This window comes from Salvelinus fontinalis, chromosome 23 (assembly GCF_029448725.1).
Source record: "Salvelinus fontinalis isolate EN_2023a chromosome 23, ASM2944872v1, whole genome shotgun sequence".
In the NCBI taxonomy this organism is placed as follows: domain Eukaryota; kingdom Metazoa; phylum Chordata; class Actinopteri; order Salmoniformes; family Salmonidae; genus Salvelinus; species Salvelinus fontinalis.
This window is the reverse complement of record NC_074687.1, coordinates 23,398,930-23,421,904: the sequence shown is the minus strand read 5'-3', so window position 1 is coordinate 23,421,904 and position 22,975 is coordinate 23,398,930. Positions and strand designations below refer to the sequence as shown.

General features: G+C 42.6%; 1 protein-coding gene across 1 annotated transcript in view; it reads left to right on the top strand.

The window, feature by feature from the left end:
- Positions 1 to 22,975, top strand: part of kansl1l (KAT8 regulatory NSL complex subunit 1-like) — a 39,532-nt gene that overhangs the window by 7,989 nt on the left and 8,568 nt on the right. Inside the window, 8 exon segments of the mRNA XM_055879243.1 lie at positions 3,521 to 3,673; positions 4,381 to 4,558; positions 11,871 to 12,015; positions 15,788 to 15,934; positions 17,582 to 17,682; positions 18,227 to 18,342; positions 18,562 to 18,720; positions 18,893 to 19,034. Coding sequence (XP_055735218.1) covers positions 3,521 to 3,673; positions 4,381 to 4,558; positions 11,871 to 12,015; positions 15,788 to 15,934; positions 17,582 to 17,682; positions 18,227 to 18,342; positions 18,562 to 18,720; positions 18,893 to 19,034 — 1,141 coding nt within the window.

The following is a 22,975-nucleotide window of genomic DNA, read 5'->3' as shown; positions in this document are numbered from 1 at the left end:
ACAAAACATAAATGTATTGTATAACATGATATTATAAGACTGTCATCTGATAAAGTTGTTCAAGGTTAGTGATTAATTTTATCTCTATTTCTGGGTTTTGTGAAAGCTACCTATGCGGTGGAAACATGGTGAAAACATGGCGTTGTGTGTTTGGCTATTGTGGTTAGCTAATATAAATACATATTGTGTTTTCGCTGTAAAACATTTTAAAAATCGGAAATGATGGCTGGATTCACAAGATGTTTATCTTTCATTTGCTGTATTGGACTTGTGATTTCATGAAATGATATTATATGTTAAGGTGTCTGACCAACAGATGCATATTTGTATTCCCAGTCATGTCAAATCCATAGATTAGGTCTTCATTTATTTATTTAAATGGGCTGATGTCCATATATGAACTGTAACTCAGTAAAATCTTAGAAATTGCTGCATGTTGTTGAATTGTTGCAAATTGTAAAATTACGTTTTACAAGTCTTGATTCTGTCAGTGGTCTGTGCAACGCAGATTTTTTAGAGCCCTACTAGCTGTATGCAACAGGAACAGCATTTTTAGAGGTAACTGTGTCACTGGATGAGATTTTGTTAAAAGTTGTTAGCTGAATGCCTGTAGCTTTGACCTTGGGTCGGTTTCTTGTTTAAAAAAGGCCTACATTTAAAAAAAGCTGTGGTGTTTTCCTGGATATCATAGTGGGTTATTAGAGCTAAATAAACAAGGTTAGGCGGTGAGGTAGGTTATGAGAAACACATTCAATATGTTGTCTATGTGTGACAGTGCCTGAATTGTAAATGGAAAACACAGACCCTAAACAAGTTAAAATGACATTTAATTTGACACCCAAAACCAGCTTTTAGTCTATTTCCCCGTTCATCTAACCCAGCCAGATTATTATGAGTGCCTTTAACTGATTGTTGCCGGGGGAAAGGAGCCCATAACAAACGTTGGAGATTAACAGTGAGTTGATTGTAGATTTAATCCTGACCTGACTGCATAGATATGCAGAATCGCAATTGAATCCCCCTGTTGCAGGATGACTTTCCTGCAATGCATGGAATGTAAAACTTGTGTAGTTGAGGTTTAAAAAGGGTTCTAAAGTTCGTAATTTCCACTTTTAAATTTGACTTGGATTTCCCATTACGAAAAATGTATCAACCACTACAAAAATGTCAATTTAAGTATAATTCACATTTCCTATTGCTGCAGAATTATTTTCCTGCTGTAGCAAACTGCTTCAATTTAATATCCTACACCTGTAGTTGGTCTCCGGCACCTTGCCAGAGACGGGGAAGGTACACTGCAGATTCCCTAACAAACAAGCCTTGAGAGAGGTTGAGAGAGGGCAAAGAAACGGGGCGAGACTAGGATGACAGCTGTAGAAAGTCTGCCCTCCCTCACTATGGAATTACTTTAGCAGTTCCACCCTTCCAGTGTTGGGCTCCTCCTCATAGCCTAATGTTTCATTTGGACCCAATAAGCCCTGGGTAAACTTGGTGCCCTTTCCCTTCATAAAGCTGTGGAGACTGGAGAGTGTGATGTTTCTTTGTTTGCCTTCACCTGGCTGTGATTGCGAGGACCTATCTGGTTGGTCTTTAGTCTGCCTCCGATTCCTCCACAGCCCCTGGCCCTCTTCAGCTCTCACTCCCAATATGCTGTGCTTTTTCGCTCCATTGACCCAGAAAAGAGAAGGGAAGTATTTAAATGAGGATGTTGGTCTGTCTGGTTGTCTCCCTGCCTGCCGTGTCTGTTACATCTCTGCCCTGGTAGGATGCTAGTAATACTTCTCTGATATAGAAACACTGTGCCAGGTTTCTTAGCATTAAGTCAAGTTTCATGTCTCTTGTTTGCTCTGAGTCCAATGCACGGATTATGAGTTTTCTCTTCTAGTCAGGTAACCTGCTCATCATGTCTGGAATGTAGTGATGTAGGAAGGCATCATTCTGGCGGTAACGGTCTTGTCTTTGTTGGAGCCCCTATCTCCTGCTGGGTAGAACACAGAACTAGAATCGTTCCAAGTCTGTTCTGTTCATTCAATTTCTATGGGGTAGAATGGTCTGTCTCTGTGGCCTTCCTTCCATTAGCTCCTCCATGGGGGAGAGTTTATGGCATGCACATCCTCCCCCGGGAATATGTCTCGGAGTGGATGGGCTATTTTGGGCCTCTCTCGACAATGTGAAAACAGTGTGGTTACAACTCTTAATTTTTGTTCAATGTATGTTCATAATTTGAGGTGGGAGTGACCGTGGCAGACTAGCCTAATTCCTGGAAAGTGAAACGAGGGGCACACCCTGTAGGCTTTACTTTATGCCCCGACCTACAACTACAGCAATAATAGTGTTTTAAGAAAGCAGAGCTCAGCTTTTTGCTCAGTCGGGTTCAGGGCTGAAAACGTGTGTGTAACTGCAAGAGTAGGCTTTAGAATTGTCCCACCAGTATAGAATAGGTGGGTGGAGGGGTGTTTTCCATTGGCCAGCAGCAGTGTCTTTCTGGAGAATGGAGATAGTGCCCAGATACTGTGGGCTGTTTGTTTGTTACAACTTGGGAGGGGATGGCTGCTCCAGTCCTCAGCAGGAAAGTGCCTCTCCTCTCTCGCCTCCTCTCCACCGTGTCGGTGTGCTGCCTGCCTCGGCCCCAGCGCCTGCTATTGTGTCGGAGAGGAGAGACTGCTTGCCTGGGGATGGAGGTGACATCTCTCTTTTGCTTACACTTCTACAGAGTGTGGACAAGTTCCACCACCTACCCTACAACTCAAGGGATGTCAAATGTGATTTTCACTTTCCTTGTTGTGAAATTAAACCAAATGTAGAGGTTTTAGTTTGAGAGGCTACAGCATTGGGCCTGTGTTTGTTCGTGTGGTGGTCTATGCCCCACCATTCAAGCTGACCCAGCCGGTCTGATAACCTTTCCCTTTAGTTGTCCATTCTGTTTGAAGTGGCTTGCTCCTGGCATTCCCAGGGCCGCTACACAGAGCCATGGTATCTAAAGCTAACTGGACTGTGGAGTGCATGCCAGAGACAGCTAGCTAGCCTACACCAAAGGAATAGTGGAACACAGTCAGGAGCTCCATGGAAACCTACACACAGGCACAGCTTGCTGGTGATTTATTTGTGACCTAGATAGACTTCCTACTAGTTTCACTAGCATAAGAATAATTTACCTTTATTAGCCTACAGTATCTGCCACCAATATGAAGAAGCTGATATTCAAATGTAGCATTTTCTGATGCTAATAGTGTGAATAATGTAGGCCGTAGTGTATTTGTTGCTGTGTAAACATCAACCATATGGCCTCTGTACTGTTCTGCTGGGCTATCTATATTTTAAAGGTCAGTAAACATACATACACTCCAACCATTCCACCTGTTTCAAGGAAGAGTTTGTATTTCATCTGATAAAAAAAGCATACAAAACCCAGAGAAATGAATATGCTTGTCTGGTCTTAGGCTAAACACAATGGCAGCATTAGCACGTCTGTCTTCTATTCACTATATGTATCTCCCTTTCTCTCGCTTCTCTGTCTCAGTAGGCATGGGGGTGAGTGGAGGTGGCAGAAGGAGAGGGCTGAGGCGGGCAGCAGGTGGACCTGGCTACAGCTACGTGTGGCAGAGCTCGAGGGACGCATCCAACAGCTGGAGGACCTGCACAAACAGATCACCTTCACCAAGGTAAGGCCCAGGTCCCCAGTAGGCACACCCCAAGGTTTAATTAGTTCATTGAAATGGTGTGTTTGGAAAAGGATTACCGATTTTGTTAGTCAGTCTCACTCAGATTTTTTTTTTTTTTTTTTTTTTTTTTACAATTGCAGGAAATTAGCTGTAAAATAGCTATTTCTCCTCTCTGCGTTGTGGCAAAATGAGTAGAGTTGCATGAAATGAGTTGTAAAATAGCAAAATCTTCTCTCCGCCCCATGTCAAAATGTGTAGAACTTTTTAAAATACATCTGTTGTCAAGACGGGGGGACACTAATGTTTTGCTCGTGATGTTGGGTGGTGGTGTATGGATGTGGGTAAGCAGACCTGCGAGCAACTGTGGCCCCTCATCATGAGTTCGGATTTTTTTTGTCATGTCCTTCGAAGGCACTGTAAATACCGAATGGAGGACATGAGAGCCACCAGGAAACTCTAAACTCAATGACCTCACTCAAGACCTTTGCTATGAATCAGTGCTGGCTGTGGAAGTTTACATGCTCATAGTAATGGCTGGAACAGAATTAATGGAATGGTATCAAACACATGGTTTCCTTGTGTTTTATTGCCATTCTGGTTACTCCATTCCAAGCAGCCATAATTATGAGCCGTCCTCCCCTCACCAGCCACCTCTGGTGTGTGAATATGCCCTTGTTGTGGAGTTGATGGCAGTGTGTGTGATTGTGTGTGGTCCCAGGGGGGGGGTGATCTTGGCAGAGTCGCAGCTGTTTACGGACAGGCAAATCCAGCAGACGTTACTAACGGAGATAGCAGGGCTGTCGTTCAGGGCGGGGGGAATCGCTAGAGACCCTCCCTCCGACATGGAGAATGAACCCAGCAGCCCCACACGCCTCCTCAGGAACATACAGAGACAGGTACATTTTTTAATGTAATTTAACCTTTATTTCAACAGTAACATTGCAACCTAGGTCTCTTTTTCAAATGAGCCCTCTGTCAGATGATACTGTATATAGTGGATGTATTGTTTTCCTCAGTTCAGTAGATAGAGATCTTCAACAAAAACCTAATATTAGATAAAGGGAACCTGAGTGAACAAATAAAAACAATTACATACGTTTTTCATAAACAAAGTTATCCACCACCCAATGCTTCTGTGTGAAAAAAGAATTGCCCCCTTACACTCAATAACTGGTTGTGCCACCTTTAGCAGCAATGACTGCAACCAAATGCTTCCTGTAGTTGTTGATCAGTCGCTCACATTGCTGTGGAGGAATTTTGGCCCACTCTTCCATGCAGAACTGCTTTAACTCGGTGACATTTTGTGGGTTGTGCGCCTCTGTGTGTATGTGTGTGTACATCGTGTGCCATTGCGAGTCTGACCGTTGCCAGAGGAGAGAGCAAGGAAGCCTATACAATTTGATAGACAACACTAACTAGAGCTGAGATGATAAACCGAAAATGACCGACACTGACATAGCCCTTTTTGATTACATCTGTAATTTCAGTGATTAGAATACACAACGTTCCTGATTCTTTTTTGGGTGTTCTAAAACCATTATTTGGTCAACAGTAATGTGTATTAACCTGCTTCCTACAATGAAAGCACAGAATCTGCCCTGTCCCTGTTTTTCTGCTGGCTCTTACTCCCGCTCCCCCCCTTTACACACAGAGTGAAGGGAGAGATGCATTCTGATAAGCTCAAGCATACTGACAGTTAAGCAACATTTCAAAATATAATTTCAGGAAAGACACATTTTTAAAAACAACTACTAAGTCTCAGCTTTATCTAAGTATAACAATTATTTGTCAACTGTCAATATATAGGAAATAACATCACTTTGCAAACGCAGTATGTCATTGAGATGATGTGCCAACGGAGCGGAGCGTACCATTTGCAGTGGTAGTCTATATAGACCTGCCTACCAATGGAAAGATTTTGTAGGACATTTATCGTTATATCAATTGCATGGCTAAAGCAACAATATTATATTAAGATTTAGCAATCTAGCTAAAGTTTTTTGACTTCCCATTTCCTCAGGTGGTAAATTATGTCACATAGGCTATAGCCTAGGCCAATATTCACAAAAAAAGATTCAAGAAATTAATCTCTAAAGAGCCAAAAATATATTGGATTATTCTGGATCTTATTTTGACATGTTGCACTTCAAAATATCTATAATGCATTCCCGTAACATGTTAGATGAAATGGCTAACTTCTTTAATTTCTTACTTGGCACTCGAATAAGTCAGTCTAGAGCCGTCCCCTCCCACGTAGCTACATTGCTTCGAAATATAGCCACTTGATACTTTATTCACTGAATTATTATTTTAGGCTAATGTTAAAATGTAGTCTTTTATTCCAGCCCCACTCTAACACACCAGATTTTACAAGTCAACTGTCAGCTGGATCAAAGCCTGCATTGGCATGCTGACTGCATGAATGTCCGCCAGAGAATTTATGTAGTTTTAGAGAAATTGGCAGATTTCAGACTACATGTAACCACGCCAGCCCAGGACCTCCACATCAGTCTTCTTCACCTGCAGGATCATCTGAGACCAGCCTTTCTGAGTATTTCTGTCTGTAATAACGCCTTTTTGAACGGAAAAACTACTTCTGATTGTCTGGGCCTGGCTCCCATGGCTGCACCCCTGCTCAGTCATGTGAAATTCATACATTGATATCAAAACCAAAATTCTGAAAACTTGGGATAGCCTAACAAATGCAGATGGGCAACCCCATGCTTCAGCCATCTATAGCCTAGCCAGTAGCCAGTATGCTACTAAATCCGTCTGACTTATTGCTAAACTAGCACACCTACCTGATAATAAGAGCCGTGTAGGCTATAGCTTTGGTGAAAGAGCCAGCCCTAAAAATACAACTTTTTGCCAACATGGAGGGAAATTTAGTAGGTGTGTGGTGCGCGCAGACCTCAGTGTATTAAATTCCATTCCAAGTGGCATTAAAAAGCTTTTAAATTCATCTTCATGTAACCTGCAGAAAACCCGCAATCAAAAGCCACATCAAATGGTTCCATACGAAATAAAAAATAATATGGATTACTTAGATTCCAGAGATTAGATTCTGTAGACATACCTGTTTTTAATTTAATTTCAAAATGGAAATTATGTCACATAATGTGTCACGTTCTGACCATAGTTCTTTTGTGTTTTCTTTGTTTTAGTGTTGGTCAGGACGTGAGCTGAGTGGGCATTCTATGTTGTGTGTCTAGTTTTCCTGTTTCTGTGTTTGGCCTGATATGGTTCCCAATCAGAGGCAGGTGTTAGTCGTTTGTCTCTGATTGGGAGCCATATTTAGGTAGCCTGTTTTGTGTTGGGTTTTGTGGGTGGTTGTTTTCTGTCTTTGTGTCTCTGCACCAGATAGGACTGTTTCGGTTTTCACGTTTTGTTGTTTATGTATTTTGTAGTGTTCAAGTTTATGGTCTTCATTAAACATGATGAACATTGGCTACGCTGTGCTTTGGTCCTGTCCTTCGTCCACAGAAGAAAAACGTTACATAATGGCTTCTAGACAGCCCTGTTATAAGGCACCACTACTCCCTCTAAAAAGCTGGGGTTGAGTTTTTTGGATGGTACTGACTTTCCTCAGGGGTGCTGTACTCTAGGACTTCTTCAGAACTGCTGTTTGTATTTCTGTCCCAGACAGCACAGCAGAGAAGTATTTTGAGCATACTGTTTGTCTAGTTTTGATCCAAGATATTTCAAGCCCGTTCCAAAGAGGACCAGGAATCGGGGTCGGGTGGGGATCGAGGAGTCCCAGGGAGGATAACTTACTAAATCAATTGACTTCCTGTGACAAAGGGAAACATAAATATCCCACCAAGGCTGGAAATTACAGGCCCATAGTGAATCAGTATCCACTAGTTTAGGCCCAAATGGCACCCTATTTCCTATATTGTGCACTACTTTTGACCAGAGGCCTATGGGCTGTGTGTGTTACAGGTTAAAGCCCTACACCGGAGCAGGTTGATATTTAAAGCTCAGAACAGACTAGATGGATGATGCCAGTCTGTTTCTGCTCTCTTGCCAACTCCTTATAGAACTGGTCTGAGGCAAAAACACAAACAGATCTGTAACCAGGCTAGACCAGACCAAACCAGTGCCAGGGAATAGCAGTAAATGCAGGGTTTGACATTAAAGATGCACTGCTCCACTCTGTCTTGTTCAACTGCTACACAGAGCTCTTCACATCATCAGGATTAGACTATTACGTATCAATCAGAGACTGCTTGTTTCTAAATGACACCGTTAGGGACACAGCACTTGAATCCTAATTTAAATTAGGATACTTTTTTTTTCTTCAATCCTCTGACATTTCATTATTGGCAGCCAACACTACCCTCTAACCTCAGGTTGGGCCAAACGTGTGGAATAAAGATAAGCACTGTATTTCAGTCTTGTGTGATGCATTTAGCCAGGCATCAGCATCACCATTGAGGATGTGGTGGTTAGTGCTTTGCCTCCTGAGTGAGAGGTGAAGGTCAGGGGCCGTATGTAGGAGTGCTAATCTACAATTAGGTCCCCCCGTCCACATTATCATATTCATCATGATCTTAAAGGCAAAACTGATCCTAGATCAGCCCTCATACTGTGAGATGCTTAATGAATATTGGCCCAGAGCTAAAAAAGGTCCCTACCTGCTGTCTCTGGGTGGTGTTTATGAAGAGTCGAGGTTTGTGATAGGTCACCAGGGGTCGTGTGCGGGCTGAGACACAGGTGGCATCCACTTGGAGGAAGTGCGCCCTCCTGCGGTTCACTCTCCTTCTCTTGGGTCCCTTCTGGGAGAAGGGGTCACATCCTCCCAGGAGCAGGCCACTGCATGGGGACAACAGACAACGACACTCAGTGCACTGCGATTTGGGACTATACAATGTTTGACCAGGGCCCTGGTCAAATGTAGTTACCTATGTAGAGAATAGAGTGCCATTTGAGATAAACCTTTAGTCACTGAACTCACACCATTTTAGTCAGTCAACACACACAGCAGTCCCTGAAACGACTCAAACAAGATCTAGCCTAGTGCTCCCAGAAATGATCTATATTTCCATGACATCCAAGGCAGCATGGGAGTCAGAGAAAATTAGAAATTGAGGGTAGCATCATATTCCCTTTATAGTGCATTACTTTGGACCAGGGTCCATAAGGCTCTCTGTTCAAAATAGTGCACTACATAGGGAATAGGGTGCAATTTGGAACAAATCCATAGACTTAATTATTGAGAGTAAAAAAGGCAAGAGGAAGGAAGAACTTCAGCTTAATGTCATTGATCCAAATCATAGCCGGACACACAAAACCTTTCCACCGGTTGTTTTAAGGAGAGGGAGCATGTTGAATATCATAGTGGTGGATAGGAGATCTGAGGTCATCTCTGGGCTGTAGAGTACAGCTTCGGCCACTACTTTCGATCAGGACCCATCTCTCTATATAGCGCACTACTTTTGTCCAGATAATTATGGGTCCTGGTCAAAAGTAGTGCACTATATAGGGCATAGGGTGCTATTTGGGACATTCCCCCAGTGTATCCATCTCTTCAGCCCTGCTGCTGACCCTCGAGTCTAGGGTTCCCCAATTCGCGGCTTGCAGGCCTAATTATTAGTAGAATTTTTATTGTTGGACATAAAAGATTGTAAAAACACCAGGAAATCAGCACCAAGTCATTTTAATTTGGGAAATCTGTTCCCAAGCCAAGTATTCCCAGAGAGACATGTGATCGTACACAAATGTAAGCAAGGTTTGAAATTATTGTTTTGGTGATATTATATCTGTTTGGGCTTCTTGCGGTCAATTTGCAGTCTACAAATTATTACTAATTATTTTCCGGCCCCTGATCATCCGCAAAAATCGTCCAGCGTCTGAATCTAGTTTATCCCTGCTCTAGTCTCTACCCCATAAAAACAAAAGGTGTCAGGTAGAGGTCGACCGATTAATCGGAATGATCGATTAATTAGGGCCGATTTCAAGTTTTCATAACAATCGGTAATCAGCATTTTTGGACACCGATTATGGCCGATTACATTGCACTCCACGAGGAGACTGCGTGGCAGGCTGACTACCTGTTATGTGAGTGCAGCAAGGAGCCAAGGTAAGTTGCTAGCTAGCATTTAACATATCTTATAAAAAACAATCAATCTTAACATAATCACTAGTTAACTACACATGGGTGATGATATTACTAGTTCATCTAGCGTGTCCTGCGTTGCAAATAATCGATGCGGTGCCTGTTCATTTCTCATTGAATCACAGCCTACTTCGACAAACGGGTGATGATTTAACAAGCGCATTTGTAAAAAAGCACCGTCGTTGCACCAATGTACCTAACCATAAACATCAATGCCTTTCTTAAAATCAATACACAAGTATATAGTTTTAAACCTGCATATTTAGTTAATATTGCCTGCTAACATGAATTTCTTTTGACTAGGGAAATTGTGTGACTTCTCTTGCATTCTGTGCAAGCAGAGTCAGCGTAAATGCAGCAGTTTGGGCTGTCTGGCTCATTGCGAACTGTGTGAAGACCATTTCTACCGTAATTAATTTGCCAGAATTGTACATAATTATGACATAACATTGAAGGTTGTGCAATGTAACTGCAATATTTAGACTTAGGGATGCCACCCTTTAGATAAAATACGGAACGGTTCCACTGAAAGAATAAACGTTTTGTTTTCGAAATGATAGTTCCCTGATTTGACCATATTAATGACCTAAGGCTCGTGTTTCTGTGTGTTATTATATTATAATTAAGTCTATGATTTGATAGAGCAGTCTGACTGAGCGGTGGTAGGCAGCAGCAGTCTCATAAGCATTCATTCAAACTTTCCTGCATTTGCCGGCAGCTCTTTGCTGTGCTTCAAGCATTGCGCTGTTTATAACTTCAAGCCTATCTACTCCCGAGATTAGGCTGGCAATACTATAGTGCCTATAAGAACATCCAATAGTCAAAGGTATATGAAATACAAATGGTATAGGGAGAAATAGTCATATAATTCCTATAATAACTACAACCTAAAACTTCTTACCTGGGAATATTGAAGACTCATGTTAAAAGGAACCACCAGCTTTCATATGTTCTCATATATCATCTACTGCATCTTGCCATCTTTATGTAATACATGTATCACTAGCCACTTTAAACTATGCACTTTTGTGTTTACATACCCTACATTAGTCATCTCATATGTATATACTGTACTCGATACCATCTACTGCATCTTGCCTATGCCGTTCTGTACCATCACTCATTCATGTATCTTTATGTACATATTCTTTATCCCTTTACACTTGTGTGTATAAGGTAGTAGTTGTGGAATTGTTAGGTAGATTACTCGTTGGTTATTACTGCATTGTCGGAACTAGGAGCACAAGCATTTCGCTACACTCGCATTAACATCTGCTAACCATGTGTATGTGACAAATAAAATTTGATTTGATTTGTTCTGAGCAAGGAACTTAAACGTTAGCTTTTTTACATGACTAATATTACACTTTTACTTTCTTCTCCAACACTTTGTTTTTGCATTATTTAAACCAAATTGAACATGTTTCATTATTTATTTGAGACTAAATAGATTTTATTGATGTATTATATTAAGTTAAAATAAGTGTTCATTCAGTGTTGTTGTAATTGTCATTATTAAAAAAATATATATAAAAATCGTACGATTAATCGGAATCTGCTTTTTTTGGTCCGCCAATAATCGGTATCGGCGTTGAAAAATCATAATCGGTCGACCTCTAGTGCCAGGCATTGGCGCCTCTCTCTGACTGGTGTTATTACAGAGTAAGACAATGTGCCAAGCCTACTGAGATATTAGGAAAGGAAAGAGAAGAAAGCTGTTAGACTTAATTTGTTTAATTAGCGTGATTTATCTGAGCGGCTGGCTGCTCCTCCAGGTCATAGTGACTCGCACAGCAACAACACAGTAAGGCTTCATGTTAGCAGAACTGAGAAACCAGCTGAGGTTGGGCTAAGTCACAACACTATGTTTAACCCTTCTGTACACAAATCCCTTTGTAAATGAGTTTCATATGGTGGTCATGGTCTCTGAAAGTGTTGCTATCTTCAAGAGCCACAGGTGGTTTGCGTTAATAATCGTTTCCTTCATTAAATCTGTGGTATCCACAGGTCCTGGAGGTGTAGAGAGTAAGTTATTCTAGAATCTGCGAATGACTGTTTTTATTCATCCCTCCTCTCTCCTGCAGGACTCAGCCTCCCTCTCCTCCTCCCTCTGTCCCACCTTTGTGTCCTGTGACCCCCTGGCCCTGTGTTCTGACCCAGCCTGTTCCTCCGGCAGCACCCTGATCTCCAGGACCAGTGGCTTTAGGACACACCCTGTTCTCTCTCTCTCCTCAGGTAGGCACTCCCCTCCCTGTGCTGGACAGACGATATGATACTCTGTGTTCTTGTGCAAGGCTAACTGGACTGTACTGTCTGTCTTTTGCGGTGACTGTATTCAAATTCCATATGACAGTTGGGTCACGGTAATCTCCTCTTATGCACTCTGGACATGCTCAAGCAGCTGTCAGATTGCTAACATTCTGGTACTCAGGGCCGTATTGTCCCTCTATCCACTCTGATGTCAATGCAACACTCTGATGTCAATGCAAATGCAATCAAAAATCACATCAAACCCTTATCATCAAAACAGTATCATGTTTTTAAAGCTCACCTCACTGTGATGATCAATTTGAAGAAAGAAGTTCAACAGCAGGTTGAAACTGAGTGGAAAACATGGTTGTTGTGGATGTTGTTTTAAAGAAACATCTCCGCCGGTTCCTGGTCACTAACATTCTAATAATTTGCCTAATTTCAGTATATGTGACAAAACAAGCACGTATCGTGAAGAGAATCATTGTAACATATAAACCAGTGTTTCCCAACCCAGGTCCTCGAGTACCCCCAACAGTACACATTTTTATTGTAACGCTGGACAAACATACCTGATTCAACTTGTCAACTAATCATCAAGGTCTCAATGAGTTGGATGAGGTGTGTTTGTCCAGCGCTATAACTAAAACGTGTACTGTTGTGTACTGAGGACCAGGGTTGGGAAACACTGATTTGAACCGCTCTGAAATATCTTTTCCATAACCAAAAATATTGTATTTTCAGCTGTTTGAAGCTAGTGTACAAAACTGAAAGTAAAAGACGCAAAAAGGAAACTGAAGAACGGGAACCATAGAAATAGAGCACACAGAACAGATCTACTGCTTCTTAGACTTGCGTTCAATTAAGAATGACAGATCTATAACTCAACTTTCTATGTGAATTTGGTGGGGTATCCCAAAAAGTTACATATTGCAGCTTTAAGACGTTGCATGTAGAACACCTATACGCATATTATTGTCCATTTACAGATGTGAAATATAGAATACAGCACAGTGTATTCTGCAAAACGTGTATTCTGTTACCCTGTCCTTCTCAAGCCCTTTAAATCACCTTCCCTTGTCTGTTTTTTCCTGTAACTCTATGTATTGTGCTGTGGAGGTTACATCCCACGTACCCTCACATGATGACCAGACCGGACACGTCGCGTGCGCGAGCGTCTCAAAATAAATGTAGAAATCCATGTTATTCAATTATTGCACCCACACTGCTCGCGTGCGCCAACGAGCGTCTGCGACGCCAAGGGCTAAAAATAGAAGTCGTTCCTATTTCTGCCGCAGATCGCACTGAAAGTCATCTCCTCATTGGTTTATAGAAGCAGGTACCCACGTGCCATCTCCTCATTGGTTATACCCACGTGGGTGACTGAAAGACGAACTTTGTTGCCCGTTGTCGTGGTAATACAATGAAAGTTTAGATGTGATCACCATATAAGTTCAAAGATGAAAAAGCCTGGAAGGAGGAGAGATGACTAGAAACGATTCGGTTGGCCGTTTTATGTGTGTATTAATTGTCGGAGTAGAGGTCCTTGTGCATTTCAGGTAAAATAACAACTCAATGTTTATATCCCAGGACAAATTAGCTAGCAACAGCAAGCTAGCTAAATAGGACAAATTAACGTTAGCTAGCAAGCGCAAGCTAGCTAGCTAAATTGCCATACATGTTTAATGCTTTTCGACCTGTCCCCAAATTAATGTCATTGGTTCAGAGTTTGTTTTGATATTTTAACCTGCGTGTCATGATCGCGTTTGGTGTGGGGGGGAAAAATACATTTATGCACGATAGCGCACGCGCGCAGCCGGTTTGGGTTCCGTGTGACTCTCAAAACAGCTCTCTCTTTGTTGTGTGTGGAATGTAGACTGTAGAGTTATTAAGACCGGACAGGGGTGTCAAATCAACAATGCAGCAGTCAGCTGTACTCCACACAGCTGTACTGTGATGAGGTTATTACTGGGAACTGGCTAGGAGTTGGTGTATTGGCTCTTATAAATTGGGTGGTTCGAGCCCTGAATGCTGATTGGCTGACAGCCGTAGTATATCAGACCGTATACTACGGATATGACAAAACATTTATTTTTACCGCCCTAATTACGTTGGTAACCAGTTTATAATAGCAATAAGGTACCTCTGGGGTTTGTGGTTAATGGCCAATACACCACGACTAAGGGCTGTATCCAGGCACTCTGCATTGCGCAATAAAACAGCCCTTAGCCATGGTATATTGGCCGTATACCACACCCCCACGTGCCGTATTGCTCAATTGTACAGGCGTGGGCAAATTGTTTGGCTCAAGGGCCACATCGGGATTTCGATTATTATTTTTACAAAATTCATTGTGGGCAGTATCTGCTCTAGTATGTAGTGAGGTAGATGGAAAGATTCAGAGTCATGCTCATTGTTCAATTTGTAATATTCTAGAATATTCTTCTTCTAGTCTTCTCTTCAAACCTAATACAGTCAGTCAGCAGGTTTGGTCTGGATCTCCTCTCCACAGATAGCCTTCTGTCCCACCACCTCCAGAACGCTGCCCTGCTCAGAGAGGACTGGGTCCAGCGACCTCTACTACCGGTCAAGACAGAGTCCAGTCATGTCTACTACCACCACAGCTATATGGACAGGGGACACACTTCTCCATCAGGGTTCAGTGAGTAGCATCTAATAGACTATTACTAAGTTTCAGAAAACAGTATGACCTGTCTTAAAACTAACCGTGTCCCCTGAAACCTGGCAGGGAATTTTCTTTGTTCTTCCTCATTTAAAGTAATAGACTGACAGTGATCTCAGCTATGCTGCTATCTTGTGTAAAGACTCCTACTGAGCTACCAGTGTAGATGCATTGGCTGCATTGGCTGTTTCATAGCTGTAAGCTCTGAGTCAGCCAGTCTAATCATTACTCTCCTGTTGCTCCTCGCTGCTTGCTCTGTTGGCTATTGACTGCAGGGGGGTTAACGATCCTAAAGATTCCTAATGATCCTCACTGGGCTGAAGGGAGCGGTTCTGAGGCAGTGCGCTGTGGCTGGAGAGAAGGGCTGGCTTGAGGGGCTGGGGCACTGGCACATGGCTAATGAGAATGCTGGGTTAGTCTTAGAGACCTAACTCACTCTGCTCCACTCGATTTCCTGTCAGCCTGAATCACCCCACATGGACAATGATTGATCTAAAAACAAACACCACAAGGAATATTCTACTGACATTTGCTATTATGTGGAAGATCACCCTTTCTCGTTCGCTTGAGGGGGAGATGTGGTGGGAGAGGGATGTGGGGGAGATGTGGTGGGAGCGGGAGACGGGAGAGGGGAAGATGTTGAGAGATGAGAGCTGCAGTTATTGTCCTGCTTAACTGGCCCTGACAGGCAGGCAGCACGACGGTGGCAGTTTGAGGCATTATTTAGGATTCAGTACCACTTGTCCTGTTCAGTCCTGCAACCTTACAGCTCACACTGCAGACGACCATATCATCTATGTAATTATCAGCCGCCCAACCCCGAACAACATATCTGTTATCCTAACAATGAAACAGCCCCAAGACAAAGACCTTGATTGTTTGTAGAACTGAAGCGGGAAAGCGTTGAGAGAGAATATGTCTAACCTAATGGGATTAATAGTTAAACATTAGACTGATATGTTATTATAGGCTACTCTCTAACCAAGCCTTGTAATCCTATGGGGGTTTGGAGGGTGGTTTCAGACAAGGGGAATTCCAGTCTGTTGCGTTAACATGGCTGCTGTGTCATTCCAGATTGTAGCCACAAGCAGCATGGGAGGAACCGGAGGGGAGTGGCCAGGGGTGTGTCACCTGTCAGATGGGCGGGATCTGCTCAGACCCCACACAGGAAGGCTTATTGTGGAGGGAGGAAGAGGAGACACACCCACAAGACCATAGAAGGTACACTACATGACAAAAGTATGTGGACACCTGCTCGTTGAACATCTCATTCCAAATTCATGGGCAGTAATATTGAATTAGTCCCCCTTTTACAACAACCTACACTCTTCTGGGAAGGCTTTCCACTAGATGTTGTAACATTGCTGCAGGGACTTGCTTCCATTCAGCCACAAGTACCGGTACACTAGTGAGGCTGGCCCCAATGTTGGCCGATTATTCCTAGCTTGCAGTCGGCGTTCCAACTCATCCCAAAGGTGTTCGATGGGGTTGAGGTCAGGGCTCTGTGCAGGCCAGTCAAATTCTGCCACAGAACACACCATTTCTGTATAGACCTCGCTTTGTTCACAGGGGCATTGTCATGCTGAAACAGGAAAGGGCCTTCCCTAAACTGTTGCCACAAAGTTGGAAGCACAGAATTGTCTAGATTGTCATTGTATGCTGTAGCGTTAAGATTGCCCTTTACTGGAACTGAGAGGACTAGCCCGAACCATGGAAAACAGCCCCAGACCATTGTCCCTCCTCCACCAATGCATTGGGACAGGTAGCGTTCTCCTGGCATCCACCAAACCCAGATTTGTCTGTCTGACTGCCAGATTGTGAAGCGTGATTCATCACTCCAGAGAACGCATATCCAGAGTCCAATGGCAGCGAGTTTACACCACTCCAGCCGATGCTTGGCATTGCACATGGTGATCTTAGGCTTGTGTGCGGCTACTCAGCCATGGAAACACATTTCATGAAGCTCCCAACGAAAAGTTATTGTGCTGATGTTGCTTCAGAGGGCAGTTTGGAACTCTGTATTGAGGACAGATGATTTTTACGAGTTAACACTCGGTGGTTCCGTTCTATGATCTTGTGTGGCCTACCACTTCGTGGCTGAGCCGTTGTTGCTCCAATACATTTTTACTTCACAATAACAGCACTTTCAGTTGACCGGGGCAGCTCTAGCAGGGCAGACGTTTGACAAACTGACTTGTTGGAAAGGTTTAATCCTATGACGGTGCCACGTTGAAAGTCACTGAGCTCTTCAGTAAGACCAATTTACTGCCAATGTTTGTCTATGGAGATTGCATGGCTGGGTCCCCATTTTTATACACCTGTCAGCAACGGGTGTGGCTGAAATAGCCAAATCCACTTAATTTAAGGGGTGATCCCAGGGATGGGATTTTTCCTTGATTAATCAGGAATTTCTGCTTTTCTGACATTTATCCTCCATTGATTTCTAATAAAAACAAACCTATCCCCTAGCTAAGTCGATATCCCTGATTTTCTCTGTTGTCCTGATCATATCCAACTGGTTATTACATGTTAGGCTCCCTAGTGGCGTAGCGGTCTAAGGCACTGCATCTCAGTGCAAGAGGCTTCACTACAGTCCCTGGTTTGAATCCAGGCTGTATCACATCCGGACGTGATTGGGAGTCCCATAGTGCAGCGCACAATTGGTCCAGCGTTGTTCGGGTTTGGCCGGGGTAGGCCGTCATTCTAAATAAGACTTCTTAACTGACCCCCCTAGTTAAATAAAGGTAAAAAATATATATATACATACATGTAGCCTGCTAGTGTAGTTACGTATTCATTACACATATGCTATGTAGCCTGTTACAGAGCGACCCATGGTGTTGACAGTAATGTGTTGTTGGTCTATAGATGAGGAGGACCTCTTGTCTCAGCTGTCAGACACTGAGGACAGTCCAGATGAGAGCCTGGAGGATGCCGTTACACCCCAGACTTCACACACACACAAACGGGTACCATACACACACACACATTATAGCTCCAATGCTGCCTGGCTACTTGTGTGCATTATAGTATCTCTACCAGTATCTCTTCTTGCACATGATCATCTGATGATTTATCACTCCAGTGTTAATCTGCTAAATTGTAATTATTCGATTTATTGCCTACCTCATGCCTTTTGCACACATTGTATATAGATTCTCTTTTTTTTCTACCATGTTATTGACTTGTTTATTGTTTACTCCATGTGTAACTCTGTGTTGTTGTCTGTTCACACTGCTATGCTTTATCTTGGCCAGGTCGCAGTTGCAAATGAGAACTTGTTCTCAACTAGCCTACCTGGTTAAATAAAGGTGAAATAAAAAAAATAAAAATAAAAATAGCTCCAATACTGCCTTCCTACCTGGATTTATAGCTTGAAAAGTAATCAGCTTGTGAATTGACTTGTAATACATTGCATTCTGACATCTAGTTGAGACGTTTATAACGAACAGTGTGCTTGTTGATGTATTAGTGAGCTATGTGACAGTTTTGTCTATGCTATTTTGTTCTCAGGATTCAATCCGCAGACGTTAGAGAGAGAGTGTTTACAACATTGACAATGTCCCCATGTCCCTGGCTGCCACTACCAAGTTAGAGAAACTTCACTACAAAGACATTATAACACCCAGGTATGACTTCTGGTCCTTGTTCTTTGGCTTGAGTTACTTCTTAACAAAACAGCCACCTGTTTTTGCTTAACACTATTTTGAGTTTGAATGATCAAGCCTTACTATTTTGGGCCCTCACCAGTTTGCATCCCTGAAAATTGTCTGTTCTTCGATGTCCTTTGATCTGTGTGTTATTTCTTCACCTTACATGTTGCTCTGCTCCTCCCTCCTTCCCTACAACTGGAGAGTGGTTGATAACCCACCCCTGGAAGAGAGAGAGAGACAGGAGGAGCTGCTGTGTGACGAGATCTTTTCCCAGAGGCATCTGGGGTGTGAAAAGAGAGAGAAACTCCACTGGACCTCCTGCGATAAGAGCAGATGCTACAGACGCACCACCAGGTGGGCACTGGGCACACCACACTTCAACTTGCTGCTCCTAATTGAACCTGCAGTAAAGCTTCTCATCTCAATGGATCTCAATACAATACAGTGTCTGTTTTTTCCTTAGAGAATGAGGTGCGGCATACTCTTGTTCCGGTGCAGTAGTTTGTATTTAAACCTGTCTCTGTAGATCTGGCAGTAGGAACGATGGACCAGGTGTTTCTGTATGGGACTCTGCTGTCAGGGATGACATCAGAGGTGACATGAGCACTCACGTGGACCGGAGCTGCAGTCTGGACACGGACGCAGACAGAGCCTTAGAGGAGTGGGTGGTAAGAAAGGACATTCACTGTCTATCACTTACCAGCCTAAAGCCTGGATCCTGGTTCCACTCTGAGTATGATGTCTTGGTACTAGCATTTATTAACCCTGCTGCAGGGTTTTCATTTTGAAAATGTGGCGCGGGAAATTTCACCAGCAACATATTAATTTACCAGTCATTTGAGAAATTTACTGGACCGATTGGGTGCATAACCTGATTAGGGCATCCACCCACAGCCCACAGCCCTCAGAATGACAGAAATCACATTTAGGTTATGGTAATTCATCTTAACAGAACATGCAAGTCGAGGATAAAATGACGTGCGTCCTTCTCTAATTCTGATGTGCACTTTGAAGATGTTAGAATAACTATCCACATTTACTTTTCCTCAGCCAAAAATGTACGAACAACAAAATCACTAGCCTATGTCAATCGACTATTCCCCATAGTAGAAAGGTTGACCTGTTCTATTGGTCAGCTTGTGGAGAAAGAAATAGCCTATTCCAAACAGACTCTGGGACTGTTGTGGGATGATAGATCTCAAATTCATACAACCAGTAGGCCTAGGCTACATGAAACAAGTTAAAAAGCAATGAATCTGATGCAACAGATCAGAACGTTTAGCTTAAAATGTTGCTAAACTAATAGGCCTATTTCTTCACATAAACGCAACAATGCGCACAAGGCTGTAGTCTACGCGCAAATGTTAGTTTCATAATAAGCCTACAATTAGTGGGGAAAAACGTTGTCAAAGTGACAGATTAAACATTTAGAAAGAGGAGAAATGTAAAGATGCAACAACTATCGGTTGCTAATATGACTAGGATTGTGCCTTATGTTAAAAATCATATTTCTTTTGCCAGTGCCAATTTTATTTATTGGCTTCACTATTTTTGGGCCAAAGTCCGGCTATTACTGGCTAACAAAACCTTGTCCTGCTGGTAGGAACATTCCAATCAATAACCTATTAACTTTAACGCGGAGTTGCTAGCAGAAACTATGCTATTTTTTGTTATACACAAGTATGTTAATTATCAAGCTGAATTAGAGCTTTTACTTCGAAGTATGACTCACTAAGACTGAAAACAGTTTCTGATTAGCTGAGGTATGAATATTGATATTTCATGTAAGAGGTTAGGCCATTAGTGGTGACCATGAAACATTCCTGAGATATACACAGCAGATATCTGATAGTTTTTTTTATCTGCAATAGGAGGGTCTGTGGGTAGTGGACTGGTTGAGGAGTTCTTGAGCCTATACAGATGCACTGTGGGTGATTAGACATGGCTGATTGGCGTGGGTTCTGATTGGACTAAAGTCTTAACAGGACAGCACAGGCACTAGCAGCACGGTCAATTTTGCTGCCGACTAACTGACCCCCATTAACAATCGGTTAAATTAGTTCCAAACAGTAAAATGACGTACCCTAGTGAAAATACTATGCATGCGTATTCATGGGTTGCATGTTTCGTCACAATATTGTTTTGAACGTTTGTTTTGTACTGATGCCCAACTGAGCTTCCTTCTCAATGCATCGCCAATGAGCGCTGATGAAGATTTCTTCAAAAGTGCATTACAGTGTGTAGTGACTTCCTTTCCTCTTTACCATAGCCGCTGCCCTAGCCTGAAAGCGGGGTGTTTCGTACACGTACAATCCACATTCAAGGTTTCCAAACGGCCAAAACATTCAATGAGATCCAGGGATATGGTGCAACAAAAAGGTTTATTCTTCTTCATTCTAACAAATGATTCTCCAATCAATTTAAAGCATAGATTACTTGACGTGAAAAATACATAATATGACCTGTTTGGACTGTATGTCTGTATGGTCAAAAGACTATACCGCTCCCAGGTCTAGCTAGCTAACACACTTACCACAGTACAATGAATGGGCAAGAGGGGAGGCCAAAAACTAAGTTCAACTAATAACAAGGAATATATCTCAATCATGTAAATATAAATCATAAAGGTATGTACCTAATATTTCATCATATACATTCATATTTAATATATTTACACAAACGTACAATGAGCTCTGTATGTTCTGTCTTTTATACAAATACGTCCAAATGGGCTCTAACACAGTGGCTTGGAAATGCAATTCAATTCAAAAGGAGGCAAATAATTACTATCTAAACCTTCGGTCATTTTGATGTCGCCAGATTGACTTCAGATGCAGTATAATGTTAGCTAAGATTGAGGGGAGGTCGCCAGATCTTAGCTAGCTAATGTTTTTTGACTTACTTCGCTAGCTAATGACAACATTGCCATCTGTCTAAAGTCCATTTGACGTCATGATAATGCTCGCAAAGTTATTTCCTACTAAAAATGAAACTACTTTAGCAATGTCATCGTATTTCCAGGAATGTCCATCAGAGCAGTTGCCAGAGAATTGACGTCGTTTTAGAGAATTTGGCAGTACGTCCAACTGGCCTCTCAACCGCAGAACACTTGTAACCGTGCCAACTCCTATTGCAGTGCAATTTAGACTAAACAGTTGTTAGCCTCTGTCCAGGACATATGTACAGATCCCAAACATGCTCAATGTCTGGTGAGTATTCAGACCATGGAAGAACTGGGACATTTTTCGATTCCAAGAATTGTGTAACGAGCCTTGCATTATTATTCTGAAACATGAGGTGATGGCAGTGGATGAATGGCACAACAATGGGCCTCAGGATCTCATCACGGTACCTCTGTGCATTCAAATTGCCATTGATAAAATGCAATTGTGTTTGTTGTCTGTAGCTTATGCCTGTTCATACCATAACCCCACCGCCACCATGGGGCACTCTGTTCAATGTTGACATCAACAAACTGCTCGCCCACACGACGCCAAACACGCTGCCTGCCATCTGCCTGGTACAGTTGAAACCGGGAATCATCCGTGAAGAGCACACTTCAAAGGTGAGCATTTGCCCACTGAAGTAGGTTACGATGCTAAACTGCAGTCAGGTCAAGACTCTGGTGAGGACGACGAGCATGCAGATGCGCTTCCCTGAGACTGTTTCTGATTGCTGGTGCAGAAATTCTTTGGTTGTGCAAACCCACAGTTTCATCAACTGTCCGGGTGGCTGTTCTCAAATGATCTCTCAGGTGAAGAAGCCGGATGTGGAGGACCTGGGCTGGCACGGTTACAAGTGTTCTGCGGTTGAGAGGCCAGTTGGACGTACTGCCAAATTCTCTAAAACAACGTCAATTCTCTGGCAACTGCTCTGATGGACATTCCTGCAGTCAACATTCCATTTGCATGCTCCCTCAAAACTTGAGATATCTGTGGCATCGTGTTGTGGCATCGTGTTGTGACACAACTACACATTTTAGAGTGGCCTTTTATTTTCCCTCGCACAAGGTGCACCTGTGTAATGATCATGCTGTTTAATCAGCTTCTTGATATGCCACACCTGTCAGGTGGATAGATTACCTTGGCAAAGGAGAAATATTCACTAACAGGGTTGTAAACAGATTTGTGCACACAATTTGAGAGAAAGGCTTTTTGTGTGCATGGAACATTTCTGGGATAATTTATTTCAGCTCATGAAACATGGGACCAACACTTTACATGTTAAGTTTATATTTTTGTTCAGTATATGTCATAACAGGTCTAAATATGTCATGACAGTGTTATGACCATATGACAAGTTATGACAAGTTCAGATGTTATGCCTTGACATGGTTATGAATGTGTCATAATGTGTTATGATGCTAGGTGTCAAGTAAAGTGTTACCATATGACTAGGATTGTGGTTTAAGCTTGTGGACAGCTAAATCAAGTTTATATGGAAACCAGTAGAACAGGAGAGGAATGCTGATTTTAAAATGGTATCAATAGAAAGCTGGGATCCTCCTCTGTTCAATAGACTAGCCAACTCTGTTTTCACTGGAATTGTAATAAGAATTTTTGTGCAATGGCTGGGCTTATATTAGCCTACAGGTTTCACTTAAAGCATC